The sequence below is a fragment of the Phytophthora ramorum genome, assembly GCF_020800215.1.
Source record: "Phytophthora ramorum isolate Pr-102 chromosome Unknown Phyram_PR-102_s0006, whole genome shotgun sequence".
In the NCBI taxonomy this organism is placed as follows: domain Eukaryota; phylum Oomycota; class Peronosporomycetes; order Peronosporales; family Peronosporaceae; genus Phytophthora; species Phytophthora ramorum.
Genome location: NW_027150652.1, coordinates 223,436 through 244,380, shown reverse-complemented (window position 1 = coordinate 244,380; position 20,945 = coordinate 223,436). Strand labels below are relative to the sequence as shown.

Genomic DNA, 20,945 nt, shown 5'->3' with positions numbered 1-20,945 from the left:
TTGAGGGATGTAGAGCAGCAAATCTGTGAGGGGAGCACCGACATATTAATTTTGGACGGTGGCGTTCAATGCGCTAGCACTTCACAGCAGAACCAGCTAGACGAGTTTCAGAGCTCATTGGCGAAAATGGACGAGTTCCGGGAAGTAGCTCCCATTCCTGGTTTAGGCAGTGTCGTGCCTGCCAAACACCCTGCCAACAAGCTCGCGCCACCTCCTGCTGGTTCGAGGAAGATATCAATGAACGCGTCATTTCGTGCTAGACGGCTGAAGGAAATCAAAGCTGACAACGCAGACGTAGTCGACCGTATCCGAAAAAGCGTCTCGCATTACCGCAACGATGATCTACAGCGCGAATGGCAACAGAATCTGTCGTACCTTTCGTCCATCAGTGAGTTTCCAGTTTCAGTGGACTCGCTAACTTCACCAAAGCTTGGGCACAAGCACCACAACGCTGGAGACGATACCCGAAGCTGCTTCGGCCCTTCTCCTAGACGCTCAAGCTTTCTCAAACCATCACCTCGTGCAGAGACTCTACCAAGTATCCCAGTGGTTGCCCACCCGATCAAGTCGATCCCGACATCTCCAAAGAAATTACAGCTCAATATGTCCCCAGCCTTCCGATCGCTTCGAAAGGCAATGCCACAGCATCCATCTCTACCTCCAATCTCGTCGCCTCACAGTGTCTTGAATGCTGGTGGGGCAAGCGACTTCAGCTCAGGTGTGAACAACACACTGTTGCCATCTCCAAGCGGTCGAAACTCCTGCCCCAATAGTCCTAGGGATGAAGACTTCACGGAAAACAGGATGGGGCGTGGTCTGCCATACCGGAGCTCTACAGCGATTGCCGCAACAAAGTTTATCGGGGACCTTCACGGGAAGCAAGCAGAGAATGAAGTTTCGGGCGATGCGAAGTACCAATTGCTGAAGACAGGACGCTTTGTGGGCGGCACATATCTCGTGCTGACAGTATTTTGTGGAGATGGTGTTGCCAACCCTTACGGCTTTGACGTCTTCGCGTATCATCGGGAACTCAAATGCGAGTACAAACTGAGTATCACTAAGGAGATGACCCACGAACTTCTGGATAAAAGCAGCTCGTCATCATTAGCCGCCGAGACGGCAGCCGCGGCTGGAACGAATCTGTCAATGCAGGAGATTGCACGCAACATATGCGACCACATTAACTTTGCCTTGCTTGGCACGGATCAAGGCGAAATGATATTCCTCACTCCAAGTGTTGAGCGGAAAAGTGAACAAGCGATGCGGTTCGACGCATCACCGACCCTTGTGGCGTTTTGCTTGCATCAAGCTGTCGAGTTAGGAGAGACGGAGAGTGATGAAATACCAAGCAATCATGGCTCGAGCTCTCGTCTCATCGGCAGCAAGCGGAAACGCCACGTATTTGCGTCTACGTGCCCTCCCACAAGCTACCCGGCAAGTGGGAAATCCACCACTACTGGACTCATGATACGTTTTCACATTACAGAGGGTTTACCCCCTTCGCGATGCACGTCGCCTTTGTCAGAGTCAAGCTTTCCCTCTCCTTCGACGCTCAAAGTGGACGTGAGTGTCGATGAACTATACAGCATCCTTTTCGATTCGTGTCGGGATCAGAATCAAATACTTAGCGTGGATAGAGTGGTTATCACTGCTCTTCGGCATCTCCACATCATCGCAGTTCCTAGTGGTGATAACTCACTACGAAATGAGCTAATTGTCAATGCTCACGTGAACACGCTACTTCAACCGTGCCCCAGTCGACCAGTGGGGACAACAAGTCTGGAGAGAAAACGACTAAGGCAGCAACTTCCACACTCAACGTCGCAATTGCTCACTCAGTCGATACGCTCTACGATTTTGTTCCAGTCCGGCCTGGTCTGGAGGAATACGTATCTTCTGGCTGAGGTTGCGCTCGACAATGCCGAAAGCACAAGCGACTCGTGGTTTCAGCAGCGAAGTCAACGACAATCAATTCGGGATGTCGATCGTGGCCTCGTCGTTAGCGTTTTCAACTCAAACTCGGGTCGATCCTCGTGCAGGAGGCTTTTACCGGACAACATCACTGCTTTCTTGGAAAGGCTCGAGGTTTTGTCCAGTAAAAGCACCTCTCGAGAGGGTATTAGCGACCAACACACCTTTGCGAAGGAGTTGTTGACGCGCCTTCAGCTGGACGTGGACTTATTTGGTCAAGAAGTGATTGTTTTTCCGGCACTGGAGCATGCATCTAATGATAATGTTGTCAAAGGAAGCGATAAAGTAGACGCGGAGGTAGATTCTCCTGAAGAGCATGCACGAGAATTCCCACAGGGTAGAACGAGCTGGGAGGAGGAAAACATCAGCGAGGGCGATGAGAGTGCAGATAGCGAAGTCTATGATGAAGACCGAATGGAAGAAGCGGCGGGATTGGGCTCTGGTATCGTACCGTATGACACGGATGAAGAGGAAGAGCGCGAGGAGGCAGACGCGAGCTACAGTTCGTACGCGAACCAAGATGACGATCTGGACGTGATGGTTGAGAGTTTTGAAGATGTCAAACCGCACAGCGGTCAGGAAGAGACACTCAACAGAGGCGATGGATTTCTTGCTCTACATGAAGACGTGCCAGACAGCAAGAAAGAGGATTCGGAACGAAGCACGCGCCGCTCATGGAGACAAGGCCAGAAACTCGACGGTCGATTCTGTTTACTCCAGGGCTCTTCCGACGATAGTGGATTAGCAGTCCGCATCGCAGCATTAGGCCAGCTTGAAATGCTCCCTACATCATCTGTGTATAGAGCAATATAGCCATCAATACACTCAAAAGCTTTCGTCGTCTGCCACACAGCAAATGAGACCCGTATGGTATCCTACTATCAGCGCACTAGACAAAGTTCCTGAGATGTTGACCCATGTGGGAATATCAAAGCCACGAGACCTCGGCTCATTTGGATATTCTGGTGATCGATGAAAGCGGTGTCGGAATGAGCGGCATGTCATCGCAGCTCGTTTTCCCAAGCAGCATATCCGAAGGAGCAGAGCACATTGAAACGACCTGCGGCAGCGAATTCCATTTATTCATATGAATGCCGCACTGAGATAACTAGTAAAGGAAATATATTTGCAAAAGCGCATGAGCTCGACTTCGCTGCTTCTTGCTCAAATGAACGCGTACCACGGTGCTTGGGATGGTTTGAAATGGGCCATCGGATACACTTCGCAAGCCCCAGACTAATTGATGAATGCCTCCACCAATTTCATCGCGAGGTGGAGCTTGTAAACAGGGTCCTTGAGAACTTCTTCATCTACGAAGGGAAACGCACTATATAGACTTGCAGAAGCGTCACAGATAAAGGGATCTGCCGTAGAACCCACCAACCATGAACGATACAACTGGAAACAGGTGAGTGGCAGCTGGCCAAAATGGCACTGGATTCATCCGAGTTAAAAGCTTCAGGCAAACGATGCACTTTGTGCAGACACACCTGCATTCCTATTCAAGTGGAGGACTACCCTGCTTACATCAAGAATCGTGAGCTGAAATATCTACCCAGAAGCCGATATGTGAATCATGGAGGTAGGCACAAGGCGTGTCCTACTACCACACCTACTACCCTTCATTGAAAGCTATTCAAAACTGACACAGAACTACAGATATGGGCTTTTTGTTGTTCGAAGTTGCGGGACGTGCCTTTCTCGTCCCGAGAGTTTGATATCCTCACTAAGATCGTGACCAACCTCGTCTCCAGAATGTTGTGAGGCACCATTTCACGAATGGGCGAGCTTCGTGGCACAACCAGGTAGCTCCGTATAGTCCTGCTGTGATGTACAATTACTTTTCCCACGAAGACCGGAGTAAAAAAACTGTGACTACACGATCCCGTCTCACCTGTTTCCAAGTCTTTCTTCGTGTATATGAGTCCCATGTCGATAATTCTGATCGCCAAAGGCAACAGCAGACCGCGTTTTGCGTGTTGCAAAAGAACCCGACTACATTTGGGGTATTTTTCATTGCTGCTACCCTGGGGGGCCGTAAACTGTCCAACAGCCGAGAAATCCTCCACAAACACCCTGTGCCTCTGGATGGCACTTCGGATGTTCGGTGCATCGCACTGCTCACGCACAGGCACGTTGCGAAGAGCGACTGGGCGGATCGGTCCACTCCCACTTTCGTGGTGTGGCTCTCATTTCGCCGAACATTTCATCACTATTATCATGTGCTTGTGGGGTCGGAATGACTCCAGCCTTCTCGAGTGAGGCATACCCAGCTTTGAAGCTCTCCACGATGTTGTACGGCCTTGCCGCAGTCAGTCCGCCCAAGATGTCCTTCCGGCGAGAGTTACCGAGTAGGTTATCTGAGCTGCCAGCTTAGTGTAATACAGTGACGGCACGGCCAGGGCAGGTCCTTGCATGAAGGGGTCATCGGTGCCATCCAACGCCACGTTACGGTCAACGTTGGCGATTTGGTTGCCCTTGGCGGCCACTGCAGCACTGCGCGGCGTATGTCCGGCCGACGGGATGCTAAGTAATGCAGAAATCGAATGAAATATCGCCAATCCAGAGCATGCAAACGTGAGGAACACATTCCTGCCATTCCTGGTTGAATGGCGATACAAAGGACAGAGCTAGACCACCGAACTCGCCGCCAAAAAGATTTAACTGCTCGATCCTTCTCAAGTGACAGCACCCTTTGCAAAAGAATCTTTCGTGCAAGGCTCTTCCCGCAATGAAAGACAATTTATGTGTCTAGAACTTGGGAAGTCATCTCGGAACGAGCGCCACGGTCAAAACGACCAAGATTATCTTGGCAAGCAAATAGAACCCCTCCTGCTCGTTATTTTGTATTTTTCTATTCCAGTTAGAAACGTTTAGTGTCTGACACATCAACCACCACGATGGCGACGCCTTCGCGCCAGGGCCGCCAGCCTCCGCCACCCGCTCACCGTTCCCCCAATACCCAAGCCGCGTCCGGCCCCGACCCCAAGAAGCGCCGCAAGGACATAGCAACCCCCGAAGCGCCTGCCAAGCCGCTGAACCGCAAGCGATTCCTGCGCTTCCTCAAGTCCCACGAACTCAAATATGGTCTGACGCCCGTAGCACGGGACGAAGCGTCAGGCGACGTGACGCTCGTGGTTTGCCGGTTCTGTCAACACTTTGGACGCGAGCAGCGGCCAGACAAACAGCGGCGCTCCACTAAAAACATCAAGTACTTCCGCAACTCGTTCCGGACGGACCAGTATCAGCAACACCACGAGCTGTCGCACTGCGAGACTTGGCAGAAGTATCAGGCGTGCACGAATGAGGAGAAGAAGCTCTTCTTCCCGCTGCCGGAAGGGGGAACGTACGAGATGCAGGTGCCTCTTGAGACGCAGACTCAGAAATTGAAGGTCGAGCTCGCCCCCGGTGAAGTGTGGGCGGTGGAGCCCACGCGCGAGGAGAGACAGAGGTGTTTTGATGTGGCACCGGCCATTGTGGAGCTGGTGGCGGTGATGGCCATTGGATCCACGGAGCCGACGGTTGACAATGCCTTTGAGAAACAGAGTCACCATTTGATGAACCACGCCCATGAACCGACGTCCAACGCGGTGGCACGCTGGTCCCCGCCTGAAAACACGTTTCAGTCGTATCACTTAGTGGGTACTGTTGTGGACCCACTGTACCGTGTGGTGGCGTACTCGCGCTCGCAGATTGACTGCTTGGTGGAGCTGGCGGCGGCGGGACTGTCGTTTAAACAGATTTCAAGTGTGATGAGGTCGTTCCGCTCGCATGCGCCGATGCTGCTGTGTGACCTTGTGGGGGGGCGAGGTCGGGAGGGCGATAGCGCTGCAACTGCCACTGAGAGGCATCTCCGCAGCAACCAGAACTGGAGCCCTGAATACAACGAAGAACAGACGGCCGAGTTTGTACGGTTGATCATCGCCGTGAACTTAAACGTGATAGCACGACTGCTGCGTGGATGCTGGGCTTTCTCGTTGGTACTGCGAGCGTCCATGGAACACGCACCGGTGCGGTCGTACCTGGAGTTTCGAGTCAAGGTCTATGGTAGTGGCGCCATCCACAACGTGCACCTGCTTTCGATTCCAGCGTTCGAGAACAAGTGTAAAATGATGATGTTTAATACGCTCGAGAGAGTGCTGAATGTTGTTCTGCCTAATTGGAGGCAACGGCTGATTGGAGTGGCCACTGACGGCGATGCACAAATGCCAGCTCGAGTGCTGGACATTGTGGCGCGTCTGCAGCAGGAAGCTGGAAGTCTCGTGGTGTACCGCTCGTCGAGTGGCTGCCACCAACTGGACTGTATTGTGTCAAACTTCTATTCGTCTCTACAGGGTGGCTGTTTCCTCTTGGTTTTGAAGGAGTTTTCTGCCTACATTCGCCGACAACCGGATCTTCTCGCGAGGATGGATACCCCGCCTCCATTGTCGGTAAATTGCACTTCAATCAGCTCTAAGGAAAGATGGATTGGGCTAGGAAGAGAGACCAATTGGATCGCGGCTCACCGCGCGATAATTTGCGAGCATTTGGAGACTGAGAAACCTCAAAGCGCGCCTGATATCTCGTGGTGGTTGTTTTTTGCGGCAGTTGACTGGTTGGCCACTCGTGTGAACGAGACTTTCATCAAGCTGCTCCGTAACCACGCAACTATCGCCGATCAAATTGAAGCAGTTGCTACGTTGTCCAGAGTATGTGCTGCTGGTTTCCATGCGCTGGGACCTCTGGATGATCCGCTGATGGCTAGCGTAGCAAACGCCAAAATGTACAAGTCGCGCAAGGGCCGATTTGCGCTGAGCAAGCCAAATATCGTTGCATTCCTCAGGGAGACCAACCCGCCATCAATTCACATCATCAACACTACCGAAGCTCCTTTTGTCGACTTGGTCGCAGAGAATTTGGCCATCTGCGGAGTCAACATGATCGAGTCGCTGTTGGAGCTGAGCACCGCTCTCAAAGAAGAGCAGAGTCCCAGCGCAAGCCGGAGACCAAACGACCCGAAGGTGACCGAATTTCTGCCGCCGACTCTTCCCCACGAGCTGGCGCAGCTCAGCGGTCATGAATTTGCGGCTCTGCTGCAGACTTACGGTCCGATGGTACGCAACTTCCTGCCCGAGGAAGACATTGATCTTATGGACCAAGAACTTCAAGGCCTCCGTCGTGGCGCTGTTCGCGAGTCCGTACTCAGTGCAGCCTTGGCTGATTGCAACGCAGACACGCCATTCGAAGCAGCATGGGCGCTGACCGAGCGGCGCTTTAAGCTGCTCGAGTGCTTCGCCGGCGGATTCGCAAGTGTGTTCTCCTGCGCCCCCATCGCCACGTTTGGCGGCACCAGTGACCTGGCCATTTGCCGCAGTGATATGGACACGGCTCGTGTGTTGCTCGCGGACTTTGTGTTGGAAGGATCCCTGCACGCCCAGCAGTTCCCAGCATTGATGGTACTCAACGAGAAGCTGGACAGTGAAGCCAACAGTGCAATGACTGTCGTCATGTAAAAGGGTTGCATCCTGAATAAACGTAGTGCTCTTGTATATGCGCTGCAGTAAATCACGGTCTCCGATGTGTCATTTGGCTTCAACTTTGAAGTCAGTCAAGTGAACCCATTCGGTGGTGGTTATGTATTCTACACTAACTTTAATTTACCAAATAATTCAAGAGCACATTTTCTTCTTTTACTCGAAGCAAGCCGCTAACGATGTCTCGTTTCCTCGCGGAACCCATCACAACCAAGACGTCCGAGAGCTTCTCGGCGCCAGGCATGTCCATCGGCAAGGCCAGCATGCAAGGATGGCGCGACACGATGGAGGTATGGCGCCATACAAAAGCGCAGTGCACAGGGGACTGAACCTATTGACACACACATTATTATGTTATTCCACCAGGACGTGGATATTGTGGATATTCCAATGCATCCAGATGTGCCGGACACCACGTGTATCGCTGTGTTTGACGGCCACGGAGGAGCCTCCGTCTCCACGTTCATGTATGTGACGAAATACACAAATTATGATACGTTTGTGGACTGTGCTGACTAGTTTAATTGATTTTTTTTTATTGTTGCTATAGTGCTCAGAAGATCGTGGAGGCTATTACGTCTACTGAAGCTTTCAAGAAGGATTGCAAGTCTCCGGAGTCGCTGGCGGTGGCTCTGTGTGAGGGTTTCATGATCGCTGACGAGCTGCTGACGACGGACCCGGAGTTTGCCACTTCGAGTGATGAAGTGGGCTCCACGGGGCTCTTTGCGATCGTCACGCCCAAGGACATAGTTTGCGCCAACGTGGGCGACTCGCGCTGCATTTTGAGCAACGCCAAGACGCCCGAGGTGGTGCAGCTGTCAGTGGACCACAAGCCGGACTTGGAGTTCGAGAAGCAGCGGATTGTGGCTGCGGGCGGGACCGTGTTCCGTGGCCGCGTGTGCGGTGGTGTGGCGGTGTCGCGGAGCTTCGGCGACTTGTGGTTCAAGCGCAATGACGAGCTCAAGCCGCATCAGCAGCTCGTGACGTCGGAGCCCTGCGTTCGCGTGCAGCGTCGTGACCCGGCGGACGAGTTCCTGGTGCTCTGCTGCGACGGCATTTATGACGTCATGAGCAACGACCAACTTCGCAAGTTCATCCGCAGCAAGATTAAGAACGGTGTCAAGAACCCCAAGGACATCTCCGAGATGCTGCTGGACGAGTGTTTGTCCAAGGGCAGTCGCGACAACATGAGCGCCATCGTCGTGCTCTTCGACGCTGCTTTCAAGAAGTAATCGGGCCTTCGTGCCGGCAAGTAAGTCATGCACAGCTGAGTGCTACCGACAGGTCTTCTTGCTTTATTCTATCGTAATTGTGTTTCTCGCTGCATACGCACACTTCTGTTTCCCAGAGCTCGTCTTATGTGATCGGTGTCTGTAGCTGGGGGTTCGTGACGTACTCGTACATCAAGCTTGCGCTCAAAGCCTCCATGTGCTCCCGGGTGATACCATCCACCGACCCATCCAGATCTGGATCGTGTTTGCCATCCACGTGAGGCAGTAGAAGCATCGAGTATCGGTGCAAGAGTAGTATGAGCATTGGACGATACGCCTCGGGTGCTGGCGCTTGAAAGTCACTGCCCAGCTCCAGCGCAAGTTGGTAACAGCGTACCACATCCGTGTCCACAAGCAGTGCGGGCGTTGGTGGTGTTGGATGTTGAACTAGAAACTCGAGCGCCAGCAATGAATTCTGTTCAACGCATACGATCGCAGCGTAGGCGAGGTAGCGTACGGCGTAGCAGCACTGGAACCGTGGTCTGCGAGGAAAATACTTCTCCCAGCGACACATGCCGTACAGCAAGCACTCATGAATATCCTTGGCCAAAGGCACGCCGGAGTTTGTGGAAGCGCTATCCTTGGTTCCTGCAGGATACAGCAGCATCGACATGATCTCGACCTGGTTGTGTGCAGCGGCACAAGAGAAAGCGTATCCAACCAGTTCTTGGACAGGCTCGGCGGATACTACGCATCGCGTCTGCAGTTCTAGTACACTTGTGCGAGACGCCTCCAGGTCCCCCTCCGTGCAAGCTTGGACCAGCTTCTGCTCCAGCTCAGTTGAAATCCCTACCGAAGCCATGTACTCTTCAGGTGTTGCTCTCCAAAAGACGCCAATACCCCTTGTGATTGTCAGGCGTTACTCCTAGTCTGCACAGTACCTGTCTGCTACAATATACCTTTCCACCACCGCTCCATGTGCGCTCTAACCGGCGAAACTTAAGGATCTCGTGCATCGTCATAGATCTTGACGATGCTGGTGGGCTCGCATTTCATTTGTGTGATGGGGCACTCTCCGTGCTGCTCGACGTGTCGGTATATGCACGGATAGCAGAATACATATCCTGAAGGCGCCATGGCCGGATTGATGCGCTGCTGCTTGCAAAGCGGACAAAGTGACGAGTCCATGGTAGCTAGCGTCAACGCATGGCCTGAAAATTGTGGTGGAAGCGGCGGAGGCGGGATCGGAGCGTCCGTGCCGGTAAGTCGCAGCTTGGCTGCTACTCCCTCTTCCGAATACATCCACTCGACAAACTTGTAGCCAGCGATACCCAGCATCAGCAACACATACGAGTGGTCTAGTGTCGCCCACGTTGTGCGAAGCGCCAATCTCCGAATCCTGTCGAACAGACCTGGTCCGCCCAACCTCTCCATCAGCTTCTCCCGATAGGATGTCTCATTCTGTCGGAATGCCGACTCGTCGTCTGCAGTAACTCGCACCAGCACCGTCTTCATGCACCTCAAGAATGGCGAGAAGTACGGAGTGTCTCCAAAGAGATACAGCCACTGGTACAAGAAGAAGGACCCTTCGTACGCAAAGTGCGCGAACGGGTACGTGGCCACAAGACCCTTCTTGAGTGTCCGCAAGTAGGCAAACCCGCGCAGCTGATGCAGAAAGTTCCCCATCCTCTGCTCTCCAGCACCTGTCGACGTCCTGGAGAGCTGCTCTGCCGTCTCCTTGTGGTACGCGTCCAGCTTGGCTTTTAAGTACGGCAGCACTACCTGCAACATAACACAACAGTACTCTCCATTATTACAAAATCATCTCCAACAGTACTACTTCCCCCCTCAACGTACAGCGAACAGCATTGTGAGTTTCCTGGCTCTCGGCGTTAACGGAGACGTCTTGGCCTCCCCATTCTCGCCGGTCAGCAGCACGCGCTTCATGCCGTAGAACTTTTCGGTAGCCAGGCTGTCGTAGCGTGACAGAAAGTAGCTCTCCACGCAATAGCGCAGCAGCGCGTAGCTCTCGTCCAGGCGGCGCACGGGAAGCGCCAGCGCCAGGTTCGGGTACGACTCGCACAGCGTGTGCGCCAGGTACTGCACCGCCGGCTTGAAGCCTGCAGCCATGCGCTGCTGCATCAGCAGCTCGAACAGCGAGGGCGACGCCACCGCCGTCTGCGCGCCCTCATCACCCGCGAAGCCCTGGGTCTGCTCCAGGAACAGCATGACGTCAACTGGTCAAGCAATTCCTTCAACGCACTCCGATACCTTCGTGCAACCTTTTCAAGTCCTTTCGTCATCCAATCTGAAAGATAAATAAATATCAAATTGATCAGGGTATCAATTTACAGGTAAACAATAACAAACGTATTCTGAAATCGATACTCCTTACTTTGACAGGTATTAAATATTGATACATGTTGAAGATGAGACCGGCTGCATCCTATCGTGATGATTGACGTGGGCCACATCCGATCCTTGTTCAACCGCCACTTCCAGTTCCGCCTCGTAGTGCACACGTCGCTATCATGTCCATGCTGCTGCGCCGCGCCGCGCCGTCCTCTCGCCGCCTCTTCAGCACGGGTGTGGCCGACACGGATGTAGTGATCGCCAGCTACGCGCGCACGCCGGTCGCGTGCTTCAACGGCTCGTTCGCGCCGCTCCACGCGCCGGAGCTGGGCGCCGTGGCCAACGTCGAGGCCGTCAAGCGCGCCGGCATCCAGCCCGCGCAGATCCAGGAGGCCTTCCTGGGCAACGTGGTGAGCGCCGGCATCGGCCAGGCACCCGCACGCCAGTCTGTGCTCAAGGCAGGCTTCCCCAACTTCATCCCATGCACGACCGTCAACAAGGTGTGCGCGTCCGGCATGAAGGCGCTGGCACTCGCGTCGCAAAGTCTCCTGAGCGGCAGCCAACAGGTCGTCCTGGCCGGCGGCTTTGAGAGTATGACTAACGTGCCGCACTACCTGCCCAAGGCCCGCGCGGGCTACCGACTGGGCAACGGCGAGCTCGTGGACGGCGTGATCCACGACGGACTGTGGGACCCGTACAACAACCAGCACATGGGCATGTGCGGAGAAAAGTGCGCGGAGGACTTTGGCTTCTCCCGGGAGGACCAGGATGCCTTCGCTATCGAGAGCTACCGCCGTGCAATGGCTGCGAGCGAGAGAGGGTTCTTCAAGACGGAGATCACCCCGGTGAGTATCAAGGGACGACATGGCCCCCCCAATGTCTTTGACACGGACGAGGAGATGTACAACACTAAGGTGGACAAGATCCCGAGCCTGCGCACAGCATTCAAGAAGAACGGCACGATTACAGCTGCTAACGCGTCGACACTGAACGATGGCGCTGCTGCGATGGTGCTCATGACTGGGGCCAAGGCTCGAGAGCTGGGCGTCACGCCCCTAGCGCGTATCCGCGGCTTTGCTGATGCTGCCCAGGACCCCGTGGAGTTCACGATCGCTCCCTCGAAGGCAGTTCCGCTCGCGCTGAACCACGCGGGGCTTCAGTTAAGGGACGTGGACTACCATGAGATCAACGAGGCCTTCTCCGTGGTGGCACTAGCCAACATGCGTCTCATGGACATCCCGCACGACCGCGTTAACGTGAACGGTGGCGCCGTTGCCATCGGCCACCCGATCGGTATGTCTGGCACGCGCATCGTGGGTACGCTGATCCACATCCTCAAGGAGAAGGATGCCACTATTGGCTGTGCGTCCATCTGCAACGGCGGTGGTGGTGCTGGTGCCATGGTCATTGAACGCTTGAACTAGATGGAAGGCGCAAGTGTCTTAACTTTCAACAACAGCAACAACTAAAAACCAAATGAACGGCAAAGCAACAGTCTGCCTGTACATTTGCATCACACCCTCGGAAACACAAAAATGTTGCCATTACCGCAATGTGGCGAATATCTCTTGCAAGTTTTTCCGCAGCAGGAAGCGCTGGTCTTCCGTCAACTCATGAGCGTCGCACATGGTTTCCACAAATGACTCAATCTGCGGAAGCGACACATCGAACTCTAGCATACTCAGCGTGAACGAGCCTAGCTGACCGAACACGATATTGTGCACGCGGCACACGGCCTCCTCGCGCGATGGCAGACCTAGAGCATCGTACACAACACAGAGCCACGCTTCGTTAGTGCCTAGTTTGCGAAACTGTTTCGCCACAGAAGCAACGATAGGCCGAGACGTACCATCATGCTTGGGCACGCCACTCGGCAGCTCTTCCCACGGACAAGGCTGAGGTGTCCGCTGAAGCTCTTCACCGATCGCTAACAGAAGCGCTTTTTCCCAAAACTATCGCGGTCCAAGCAATGAGATCGTGGCACATACAGCAAATGTGCATGTCAGAAGGCCAAGCAAGTAACCGTAAAGAATCCTGGAGTACTTACCGAGGGCGTCTTCCAAATAGCATGCTTCTTCACCTCTTCCTGCAAATACGTCCGTGTGGCACCGCGTCCAATCCCTCCGCCGTGAAGCAACGGATGCGCTTCGTCCACATACTGCAGTAGCTCTTCGCTCGTACGTTCAGTGTAGTCTCTGCAATCCGCACATAGAGAGGATCTACGCCTCCTGAAATCTTCAGCCTCGTCATCATCCCTGTGCGTACAGCCATTGCGTGCTGGGTCTGCAGAATCTCGCTTTTCACCGTTTGATCCTGATCGAGGTTCTTTGGGGAAGTAGAATGTTTCGGCCAATATCATTGCAGTTTTCGCCGCCTTAATATCGTCTTCGCGGACGCACTCGTCGAGGAACGCATTGAAGCAAGCGACGAGTGCTTCAAAACTTGCTTGGTCCTTCACCTTGGTTTCTAGACTTCGCTGCCGATTCAGACACTTCACAAAAAGGGCTCGGCCTTCTGCGGTCTTGCAAGTCTCGCGTACTAGTTCTTCTGCTGACGTTTTTGCTTGGCCATTGCTTGACACTTGTGTCGACGGCGCTGGGACGGATTTGCTGCGATTTACGCTATATGGCGGTCTTGGAGGTTCTTCGGTCGTTTCGTCGATATCACTGAACGTTGGTCCATGTTCTGCATCATCTGCAAAATACTGGTGAAGTGCAGCACTCATTGGGGTCTGGGTGAGAACAGTGTGAGGGCTGTCTAAGGGCGCTACAGACACCATTGCGGCTGTGTTGATAGCGGGCCCCCGCCTCGGAGAAGCTGATGTTGATGTTGAAGCCGATGATGAAGTCGGTGACGCAAATGAGCCATCCTCAGCGCTGCTTCTGCGCTCCAGGAGACCCAGCGGATGCCGTCTAGTAGCTGCCACATGGTCCACCTGCATCTTGCCCCACTGCCAATCCAACAGCGCCAGCGCCTTGCCCTGGAAGTGCATATTGTCTGGGTCGCGTTGGCTATGAATAAGCAACTGGATATCCTCTGCACGGCTCAAACTCTGCACGTGCGTTTCAAGCGACGCCAGCATTTTCTGCGAGACCTGCAGCCGCTCCTTCTCCACATGAAGAAAGCGATGCAAGCTCGCGTTGAGTTGGTCCAGTCTCTCTTCCTCCGCCTTCTGATACGCCACACTAACGGCCATGGTCATCTCGTCCCTGGAAATAATCCGGTTGTACAGCGTCGTCTTGGCTCTGGCCCTCGCCATCACTGCTCGTGCCTGCTCCTCCCCACACTTGGCCACCTTCGCAGCCAGTCTCTGCAGCTCAAACTCGGGCACACCAATGCCCTGTCCTCATAAAGCACAGTCACAACTCCAATCAGACCTCAGAACCCCTCTCAAACCTCATCAACTTCTCTTCTTACATGCAGAGCGAGTCTCTGTCTGTCCCTGGCTTCTCGTAGCTCATTCGTAGCTCTGTGCAGTCTCATTGCAGCTTCTCGATGGGATATAGCAGCCTCTTCGTACTCGTTATCAGCGTTCAGGATCTCGCCCTGCAGCGTCTGGATGTATGTCTCGGACGCGTCTTGCAGCGACTCGAGCGGCTGCGCGACCTGCTCGTCCAGCACCTGCGCCATGAGCAGCTGCTGCCTGCAACTGGCGTCCACGAAGCCGCGCAGCTCCAGCAGCGCGCGCCGTACTCCCGTCCCCGGCTCCTCCAGCGTCCCGATCTCATCCAAAAGGAGCTCCCGGAGCTGTTCGCTTGCGCTGCGCTCCGCCTGCGCCTTGCGCCGGAAGAAGGCTGCCAGTCCCTGTAGACTGCGCTTGCCCTTGTCCGCGTGCGCGTAGATGGCGCCGAACGGCACCTGGCAGAACGTGCGTCGCCAGTGATTCTCCTCGTCCGCGGCCCACTCGGTGCCCATAACGCTCTTAAATTGTGTGGCTATAGGATCAGATGCGGACGGTACGATTGGGATTCAGTTGGAGAGCGTTGAAGTTGACGTACAAGTGGTTTTAGCAAGCAAAAGTGTATATTCATGCCTTGTATGCCTTTGCTATTATCCGCGTTCATCTTTCATCTCTCGCTTGTCTTTCCTTCGCCTGCAAACTACCTAGGTGCTATCTCCTACTCCACTATTTCGCTACGACTAATAATCCGTCAACTCATTCCGATCGTTCACTCCCTCGTCCGCTTCGTCTTGTCCAAGCATACTCACGCGTCTCCGATCCTCGTTCTGCTCAGTATTGTTCGTCGTTGTCTTCGTCTTGAGAAACGGCCGATGTGACGTACACGCCCGTGAAAGACGCCGCATCAGCTTGAAACACAGCCACATTTCCCCCGTTGACCCCGTTATCGTTGGCACGTAGGGTAAGCGGCAGAAGAGTGCGAATATGCTCAAGCGTGAGCTGCATGATGGGCTTCTATGCCAAGCACAACAACGGTGAGAGCCTCAGCCCCCTACGTCGCTACACTTGCATTGCCCTGCTGGATTCACGTCGTCACTTTCTATCTGTACTGCCGGTGGTACTCTGCTGCGGATGACGGCATGTCGTATTCCAAAGAGGTTGGCTCCTTGCGCAAGTCGTCTGTGCCAGGCGCGACCTCATTGCTCATCATCCGTCCGAAGGGTGCCGAGTCTAGCGGGTGCTCAGCGACTCCGGTCTCGTGCTGTTGCTCGTGAGGAGGGAGGTAGTCTTGCTGCAAAAATCCGCCCAACGAACTGTAGGGCGCACTGTTGTCGCCCTCGTTGTGCAAGCCAAAAGTGCCACGACCGACACCATCGCTGCCAAATCCACCATCGATTGACAAACCCATGCCCATGACGCCATTCCCAAAGCCATCACCACCAGAGTTCACAGCAGCGTCGTTGTTCCCGTAGCCGCTGTCTGCATTTGAGTGCCATGCACTCGATCCATGAAGCGGAGTGCCACCATTACGCTGGTTCGAGAACATCGAAAAGAGTGGTGCAGGAGCCGGTGGTAACGGAGGTTGCTGCTGCTGTTGCTGACTCCGTGGCAACGGCGGAGAGCCCCACGACTGCTGTTGCCATGGAGTTGCTTGCCACGACAGGTTCGAAGACGATTCCGCGCTATCGTTCACAAGTCCGTGCGGGAGGTAGGTTGACTCAGAAGGCGAACCTAGGGGGGGGTCAGTAGAGAGCTGCGGACCTGAGCTAGGAGATAGCTTCCACTGCTCGATCACCGGGTCATTGTCAAGAGGGTGAAGCGCGACGTCCAACGGTGACAAGTGCCCGTTCGCAGCTGACACATTTGCCGAATCAACGAGGTGGTCCGACGACCCACGCGACGAAGAGCTCGCCGATAGCGGTGGCGACGCTGCGCTGCTGCCTCCACCTAGGATACCGCCGCCACGCGACGAACTGCCATCACCAAGCACGAGGCTGGAGAGCGCATCTGCAACCCCACTGATCGTGGAAGTATCCAGGTTGAAGCCATTGCTAATGCTGCCGGTGTCGCCATTACTGGAAAGAGGTCGGGGTGACGTGACTGACGACGACGATAGCATGGCATTGGAGCTTGATGTCTTCGACAATCCTCGATTACCGTAGCGAACAGCAGCAGCGTAGCCAAGCAATGTGCCATTGGGCGTGAGATTAGCTGACGCAGAAGATGTTCGGCTCAACTTCTCAGATCCCATCGCAGCGGCAAGCCCACTAGTAGATGGGATACTGCCAGAGAGCGATACCGGGGGTGTGGTCATCGTGCTCAGGTCGTCCAGGCTCCCCACGGAGCCAGGGCCAGAGGGGCCGCTGAAACTGCCTCCACGCGACGAGACGGACCTCGGAGGAGGCACATCTGTACGCGGGACAGCGCGCTTCACCTCCACGGACTTACCATCAATCACGTGGTTTTTGTCCTCCAGCACCAACTCCACGCTGGCCTCACTCTCGAAAATAACGAAGCCAAATCCACGTGACTTGTTCGTCTCGCGGTTGAACATCACCTCAGCGGACACCACTTTACCATACTGCATAAAATACTTTTTAAAGTCAGCTGCAAGCACACAACACGACAATAATGAACAGGTCAGACCAACACCTCACATACCCGTCACACAGTTCCTAGTTGCAAACGTACCATCCTTCGTTTCATAATGTAGCCCGCCCACGAAGATTTTTTTCGTGGCGCCGACAGCACTGTTCGTGGTGAGGCTGGCGATTGAATTGCTACCAGTGCCACGATTTGACGACGTCCCATTCCCGATGTCGCGCATGCTCTCTGCCCGCGGAACGGCACGCTTAGCTTCAACCTGCGAAAGCAGAAAACACAAGAGTTAAAACCAGCACGAAAACCAAGATGGTCGGCAGACGTACTCTACGGCTGTCTAAGATGTGGTTGGGCTGTGCCAACGCTCTATCAACACACGAGGGGTCCGCATACGTAATAAATCCAAAGCCTCTCGATCGTCTAGAAATCGGATCCTTCATCACCACGGCGTCCGTCACCGCGCCGTACGCTCCGAAGTACGACCGGAGCTTCTCTGCAAAGCAAAGATAACAAGTAGCGCCCGGTATCAGCACCAATACAACACCTTCCTCCCCTCAAATCGATCCCAACTCACCGTCCGTCGTCTCATACGAGAGGCCCCCGATGAATATTTTCCTGCATATAAAAAAACATGAAACACGTGGTCAGTCACCGCCCTCCCTCCCCCCTCACTCTTCTCATTAACCTCACGCAGCCCTCCGGACACTATGTAGTAACTGCTGCACTCACCCTAGCTTGGTAGTGTCTGCCATCCTCGAGTCGCCTACTGCGCTAAGGTTGATAGTCGGGCCAAAAACTCGGAGAAAACGCGCGCTGTGTAGCTGCAGGCGCTGTACGTGCTTGGTTGATTGAGTTGCGGTCTCGCTGGCTCACTGCGCGGCCTGTTGCAGGAGCTGGGGCCGGTCCGAAGCGCGAGGAATCCGCTCGAAGGTCCCTCCCTATTCGGTGTGCGCTGGCGTCGTTCCTGGGGGCGACCAGAGCCGGAGATTTGTAGAGACGCTGGCGAGAAGGTCTGTGTCCACGCTGCGGCCTGCTGCGGGTGCGTGCGGCGGCCGAGTGTCGAGGAGGAGGCGCGTGCTGAGCTGTGTCTCGCGCTGCAAAGCTTCTCGCGCTTTTGGATGTCGTTCGGTCGGCGAGTTGGTTTTGTTTCAGTGTCGGTAGAAGCTACTACAAATGTTTGGGTAAACACGGCCTCCGATTGGGCGACGAAATGATAATGTGATACGATTGGCGTATGCGTTTGACATTTTCCCTTCCAGGTCGCAGAAGAGAAATGCTCTGGATTTTTAGACGTCCGACCTCTGTGGACGCCGCCCTCTCCGGTCGTAAAGCTGCTTGCTGCCACGGAGATGCTTGGCTTCAGTTGTCATGCTCATGCATTGCGGGCGGCGTACATGCGTGTACACGGAGACTTTCGAGAATCTCGACTAGACCCGCTGAGAAAATGTCACTTGGAGAGAGTATGGTAACTCCATGCCACTTTCACAGTGGATAAAGTGAGCCCTATTCGCGCCACGTACGAGCTTCACTCTCCGCCCAGACTGTGAGGCTCACACTGCACTGAATCCGCTGAGCCAGACGGATCTGCATCGCCGGCCAAGATGTGGTATTCATTGCTGTCGTCGTTGCCAAGACCCGTCAAACCTCAATCCGTGCGAACCAAAACAGCAATGGAAGCATCGCTCCTTGAGATACGCCTTATAGAATATCCACGTTGAATCTGCTAGCGATCAACCACAAAAGCTTCGGCTTGGACCTCTCCACGCGGCCAGCGTCTCCTGGCTCTAGCTTCAGCTTCCAGTTTTCTAGTCCAGGGGATCCAATGTTCAAGTTGGACCGGTCCGAACCGAACCGTCAACTGTGTTGCGGTGGTGTGGCACAAGCCATCCCCACACTTCACTTTACCGGAGGTGCAGGGATCTCTCGATGTTCCTGCGTCGCTCCGCGTCGTCTTTTCTGGCCTCGCGGCCCGCGGTGCTGCGCGCCGCCTGCTTCAGCTCCGCCGCCTGCGAGCCCAAGCCGCTGACCGACACGCTGCGCGAGCTGCGCGCCAGCGAGCACTTCGACCTGATCGTGATCGGCAGCGGGCCCGCGGGCCAGAAGTGCGCCATCGACAGCGCCAAGCACGGCAAGTCCGTGGCCATCATCGACAAGCGCGACATGCTGGGCGGCGTCTGCGTGCACACGGGCACGGTGCCCTCCAAGGTGCGGTCTGGGCCGCCGAAATACGAGCGACAAAGCGGTGTTTTAACTCACGACTGGTGTTTTTGCTGCAGACGTTCCGGGAGGCGGCGTTGCACTTGACGGGCTACCGCCACAAGGCGTTCTACAATGGCCAGGCGGGACCCAGCAAGCGCTTCGGAGTCGAGGACATCCTGCAGCGCGTGCGCAAGGTGGAGGACGCCGAGACGGACATTACGCGACACCAGTTGATGCGTAACGGCGTCCAGCTCATCAATGGCACGGCGAGGTTCCTGCCTGGCAATAAGAACATGGTGGCCGTTCTGTCTAACGAGTCGTACGAGACGGCTACGGATGCGAAGCGACACACGAGCGCAGATATCTGCAAGCGGTAATTTTGAGTTTGATTGTTGATGCTTTATTGTCGTGCTGAAGTGTTTTTGGTGTGGTTTTGTAGTGTACTGACGGCGGACAAGTTCTTGGTGTGCGTGGGCACGCGTCCAGCGCGTCATCCGGACATCCCGTTCGATGGCGAGACGATCTTCGACAGCGACCAGCTTCTGTGGGGCAAGGTGAAGACGGTTCCGCGCCGCCTGATCGTTGTCGGCGCTGGTGTTGTCGGAATGGAGTACGCCTCGATGATGACGATTATCCCCGGCACGGATGTCACGGTGATTGACGGACGCAAGGAGATCCTCAACATGGCGGACAAGGAAGTGTCCGAGGGGCTGTGCTACTCCATGGCGCAAACAGGCACCAGGTTCCTCACTGAGGAGACGATTAAGAGTGTGGAGAAGGCGGACAACGGCGAGATCTTTGTCCACCTGGAGAGTGGCAAGACGGTTGTGGGCGACGGTCTGCTGTACACCGTTGGGCGTCAGGGCAACGTGGAGGGTCTGAACCTGGAGGCTGTGGGACTCGCACCCGACAAACGCGGACGCATCAAGGTGGACAACAACTTCCAGACTGCGGCGCCTCATATGTACGTTATGGTTCTCTCCGAACAGCAAGTGAAGCGCTGAACAGAGACTCATGTGTTTGTGTTCTTGGGCAGTTATGCAGCGGGTGATATCATCGGTTTCCCAGGACTCGCCTCCACGTCGATGGAGCAGGGACGACTTGCTTCCGTGCACATGCGTACCTCGAAACCACTCAACAACCAGGTGCTGTCTGACGACAAGAAGATGGATGACCCGGACCGCGTGCGAACTCGCATGCGTTCTGGCGAAGTGTTCCCGTTCGGCATTTACACTGTGCCTGAGATCTCGATGGTGGGCAAGAACGAGCAGCAGTTGACGAAGGAGCAGACTCCGTACGAGGTGGGCATGGCTCGTTACGAGGAGCTGGCCAGGGGACAGATGCTGGGCGGTGTGCCCGGATTCCTGAAAATCATCTTCTGCCCTGACACCCTCAAGATCCTCGGCGTTCACGCCATCGGCGAGGGTGCCACGGAGATTATTCACATTGGCCAGGTTGTCATGTCCACTGGCGGGAATCTTGAGTACTTCCGCAATGCTGTGTTCAACTACCCGACGCTGGCGGAAGCGTACCGCGTGGCTGCGCTCAATGGTCTCCGAAAGATTGACCGCCTGCGCGATTTTGATGCTTAATAGTGTCGGAAGTGCGGCGGAAGAAGGTTGATACAGGAAGAACCGCCGAAACGGGGGAGCCTGGACGAAGGTTGTAAACGTGATGAATGGGCCAGAAGATGGATAG

At 54.9% G+C, this 20,945-nt stretch overlaps 9 protein-coding genes across 9 annotated transcripts; 5 read left to right on the top strand and 4 right to left on the bottom strand.

Moving 5' to 3' along the window:
* Positions 1-126: 126 nt before the first annotated feature.
* Positions 127-2,784, top strand: KRP23_6896 (uncharacterized protein; the record flags this gene model as incomplete). The annotated part of the gene is made up of 2 exons (XM_067892141.1): positions 127-1,265; positions 2,250-2,784. The coding sequence occupies 2 exons, from the start codon at positions 127-129 to the stop codon at positions 2,782-2,784; spliced, it is 1,674 nt and encodes a 557-aa protein (XP_067744050.1).
* A 2,087-nt stretch (positions 2,785-4,871) lies between these two features.
* Positions 4,872-7,463, top strand: KRP23_6895 (uncharacterized protein; the record flags this gene model as incomplete). Its single annotated transcript, XM_067892140.1, has 1 exon — positions 4,872-7,463. The coding sequence occupies one exon, from the start codon at positions 4,872-4,874 to the stop codon at positions 7,461-7,463; it is 2,592 nt and encodes an 863-aa protein (XP_067744049.1).
* A 200-nt stretch (positions 7,464-7,663) lies between these two features.
* On the top strand, positions 7,664-8,716 carry KRP23_6894 (Protein phosphatase ppm-1.A; the record flags this gene model as incomplete). The annotated part of the gene is made up of 3 exons (XM_067892139.1): positions 7,664-7,774; positions 7,851-7,951; positions 8,035-8,716. The coding sequence occupies 3 exons, from the start codon at positions 7,664-7,666 to the stop codon at positions 8,714-8,716; spliced, it is 894 nt and encodes a 297-aa protein (XP_067744048.1).
* Positions 8,717-8,840: 124 nt separating this feature from the next.
* KRP23_6893 (uncharacterized protein) lies at positions 8,841-9,557 on the bottom strand (the record flags this gene model as incomplete). The annotated part of the gene is made up of 1 exon (XM_067892137.1): positions 8,841-9,557. One exon carries the CDS (start codon positions 9,555-9,557, stop codon positions 8,841-8,843), a length of 717 nt encoding a protein of 238 aa, XP_067744047.1.
* A 137-nt stretch (positions 9,558-9,694) lies between these two features.
* KRP23_6892 (Peroxisome assembly protein 12) lies at positions 9,695-10,924 on the bottom strand (the record flags this gene model as incomplete). The annotated part of the gene is made up of 2 exons (XM_067892136.1): positions 9,695-10,477; positions 10,553-10,924. The coding sequence occupies 2 exons, from the start codon at positions 10,922-10,924 to the stop codon at positions 9,695-9,697; spliced, it is 1,155 nt and encodes a 384-aa protein (XP_067744046.1).
* Positions 10,925-11,226: 302 nt separating this feature from the next.
* KRP23_6891 (Acetyl-CoA acetyltransferase) lies at positions 11,227-12,471 on the top strand (the record flags this gene model as incomplete). Its single annotated transcript, XM_067892135.1, has 1 exon — positions 11,227-12,471. One exon carries the CDS (start codon positions 11,227-11,229, stop codon positions 12,469-12,471), a length of 1,245 nt encoding a protein of 414 aa, XP_067744045.1.
* A 120-nt stretch (positions 12,472-12,591) lies between these two features.
* Positions 12,592-14,962, bottom strand: KRP23_6890 (uncharacterized protein; the record flags this gene model as incomplete). The annotated part of the gene is made up of 4 exons (XM_067892134.1): positions 12,592-12,803; positions 12,897-12,999; positions 13,095-14,387; positions 14,465-14,962. 4 exons carry the CDS (start codon positions 14,960-14,962, stop codon positions 12,592-12,594), a joined length of 2,106 nt encoding a protein of 701 aa, XP_067744044.1.
* Positions 14,963-15,546: 584 nt separating this feature from the next.
* Positions 15,547-17,800, bottom strand: KRP23_6889 (RNA-binding protein Musashi-like protein 2; the record flags this gene model as incomplete). The annotated part of the gene is made up of 5 exons (XM_067892133.1): positions 15,547-17,054; positions 17,139-17,310; positions 17,375-17,541; positions 17,623-17,663; positions 17,778-17,800. The coding sequence occupies 5 exons, from the start codon at positions 17,798-17,800 to the stop codon at positions 15,547-15,549; spliced, it is 1,911 nt and encodes a 636-aa protein (XP_067744043.1).
* Positions 17,801-18,974: 1,174 nt separating this feature from the next.
* Positions 18,975-20,839, top strand: KRP23_6888 (putative soluble pyridine nucleotide transhydrogenase; the record flags this gene model as incomplete). Its single annotated transcript, XM_067892132.1, has 4 exons — positions 18,975-19,253; positions 19,325-19,620; positions 19,687-20,211; positions 20,284-20,839. The coding sequence occupies 4 exons, from the start codon at positions 18,975-18,977 to the stop codon at positions 20,837-20,839; spliced, it is 1,656 nt and encodes a 551-aa protein (XP_067744042.1).
* Between the last annotated feature and the right edge of the window lie 106 nt (positions 20,840-20,945).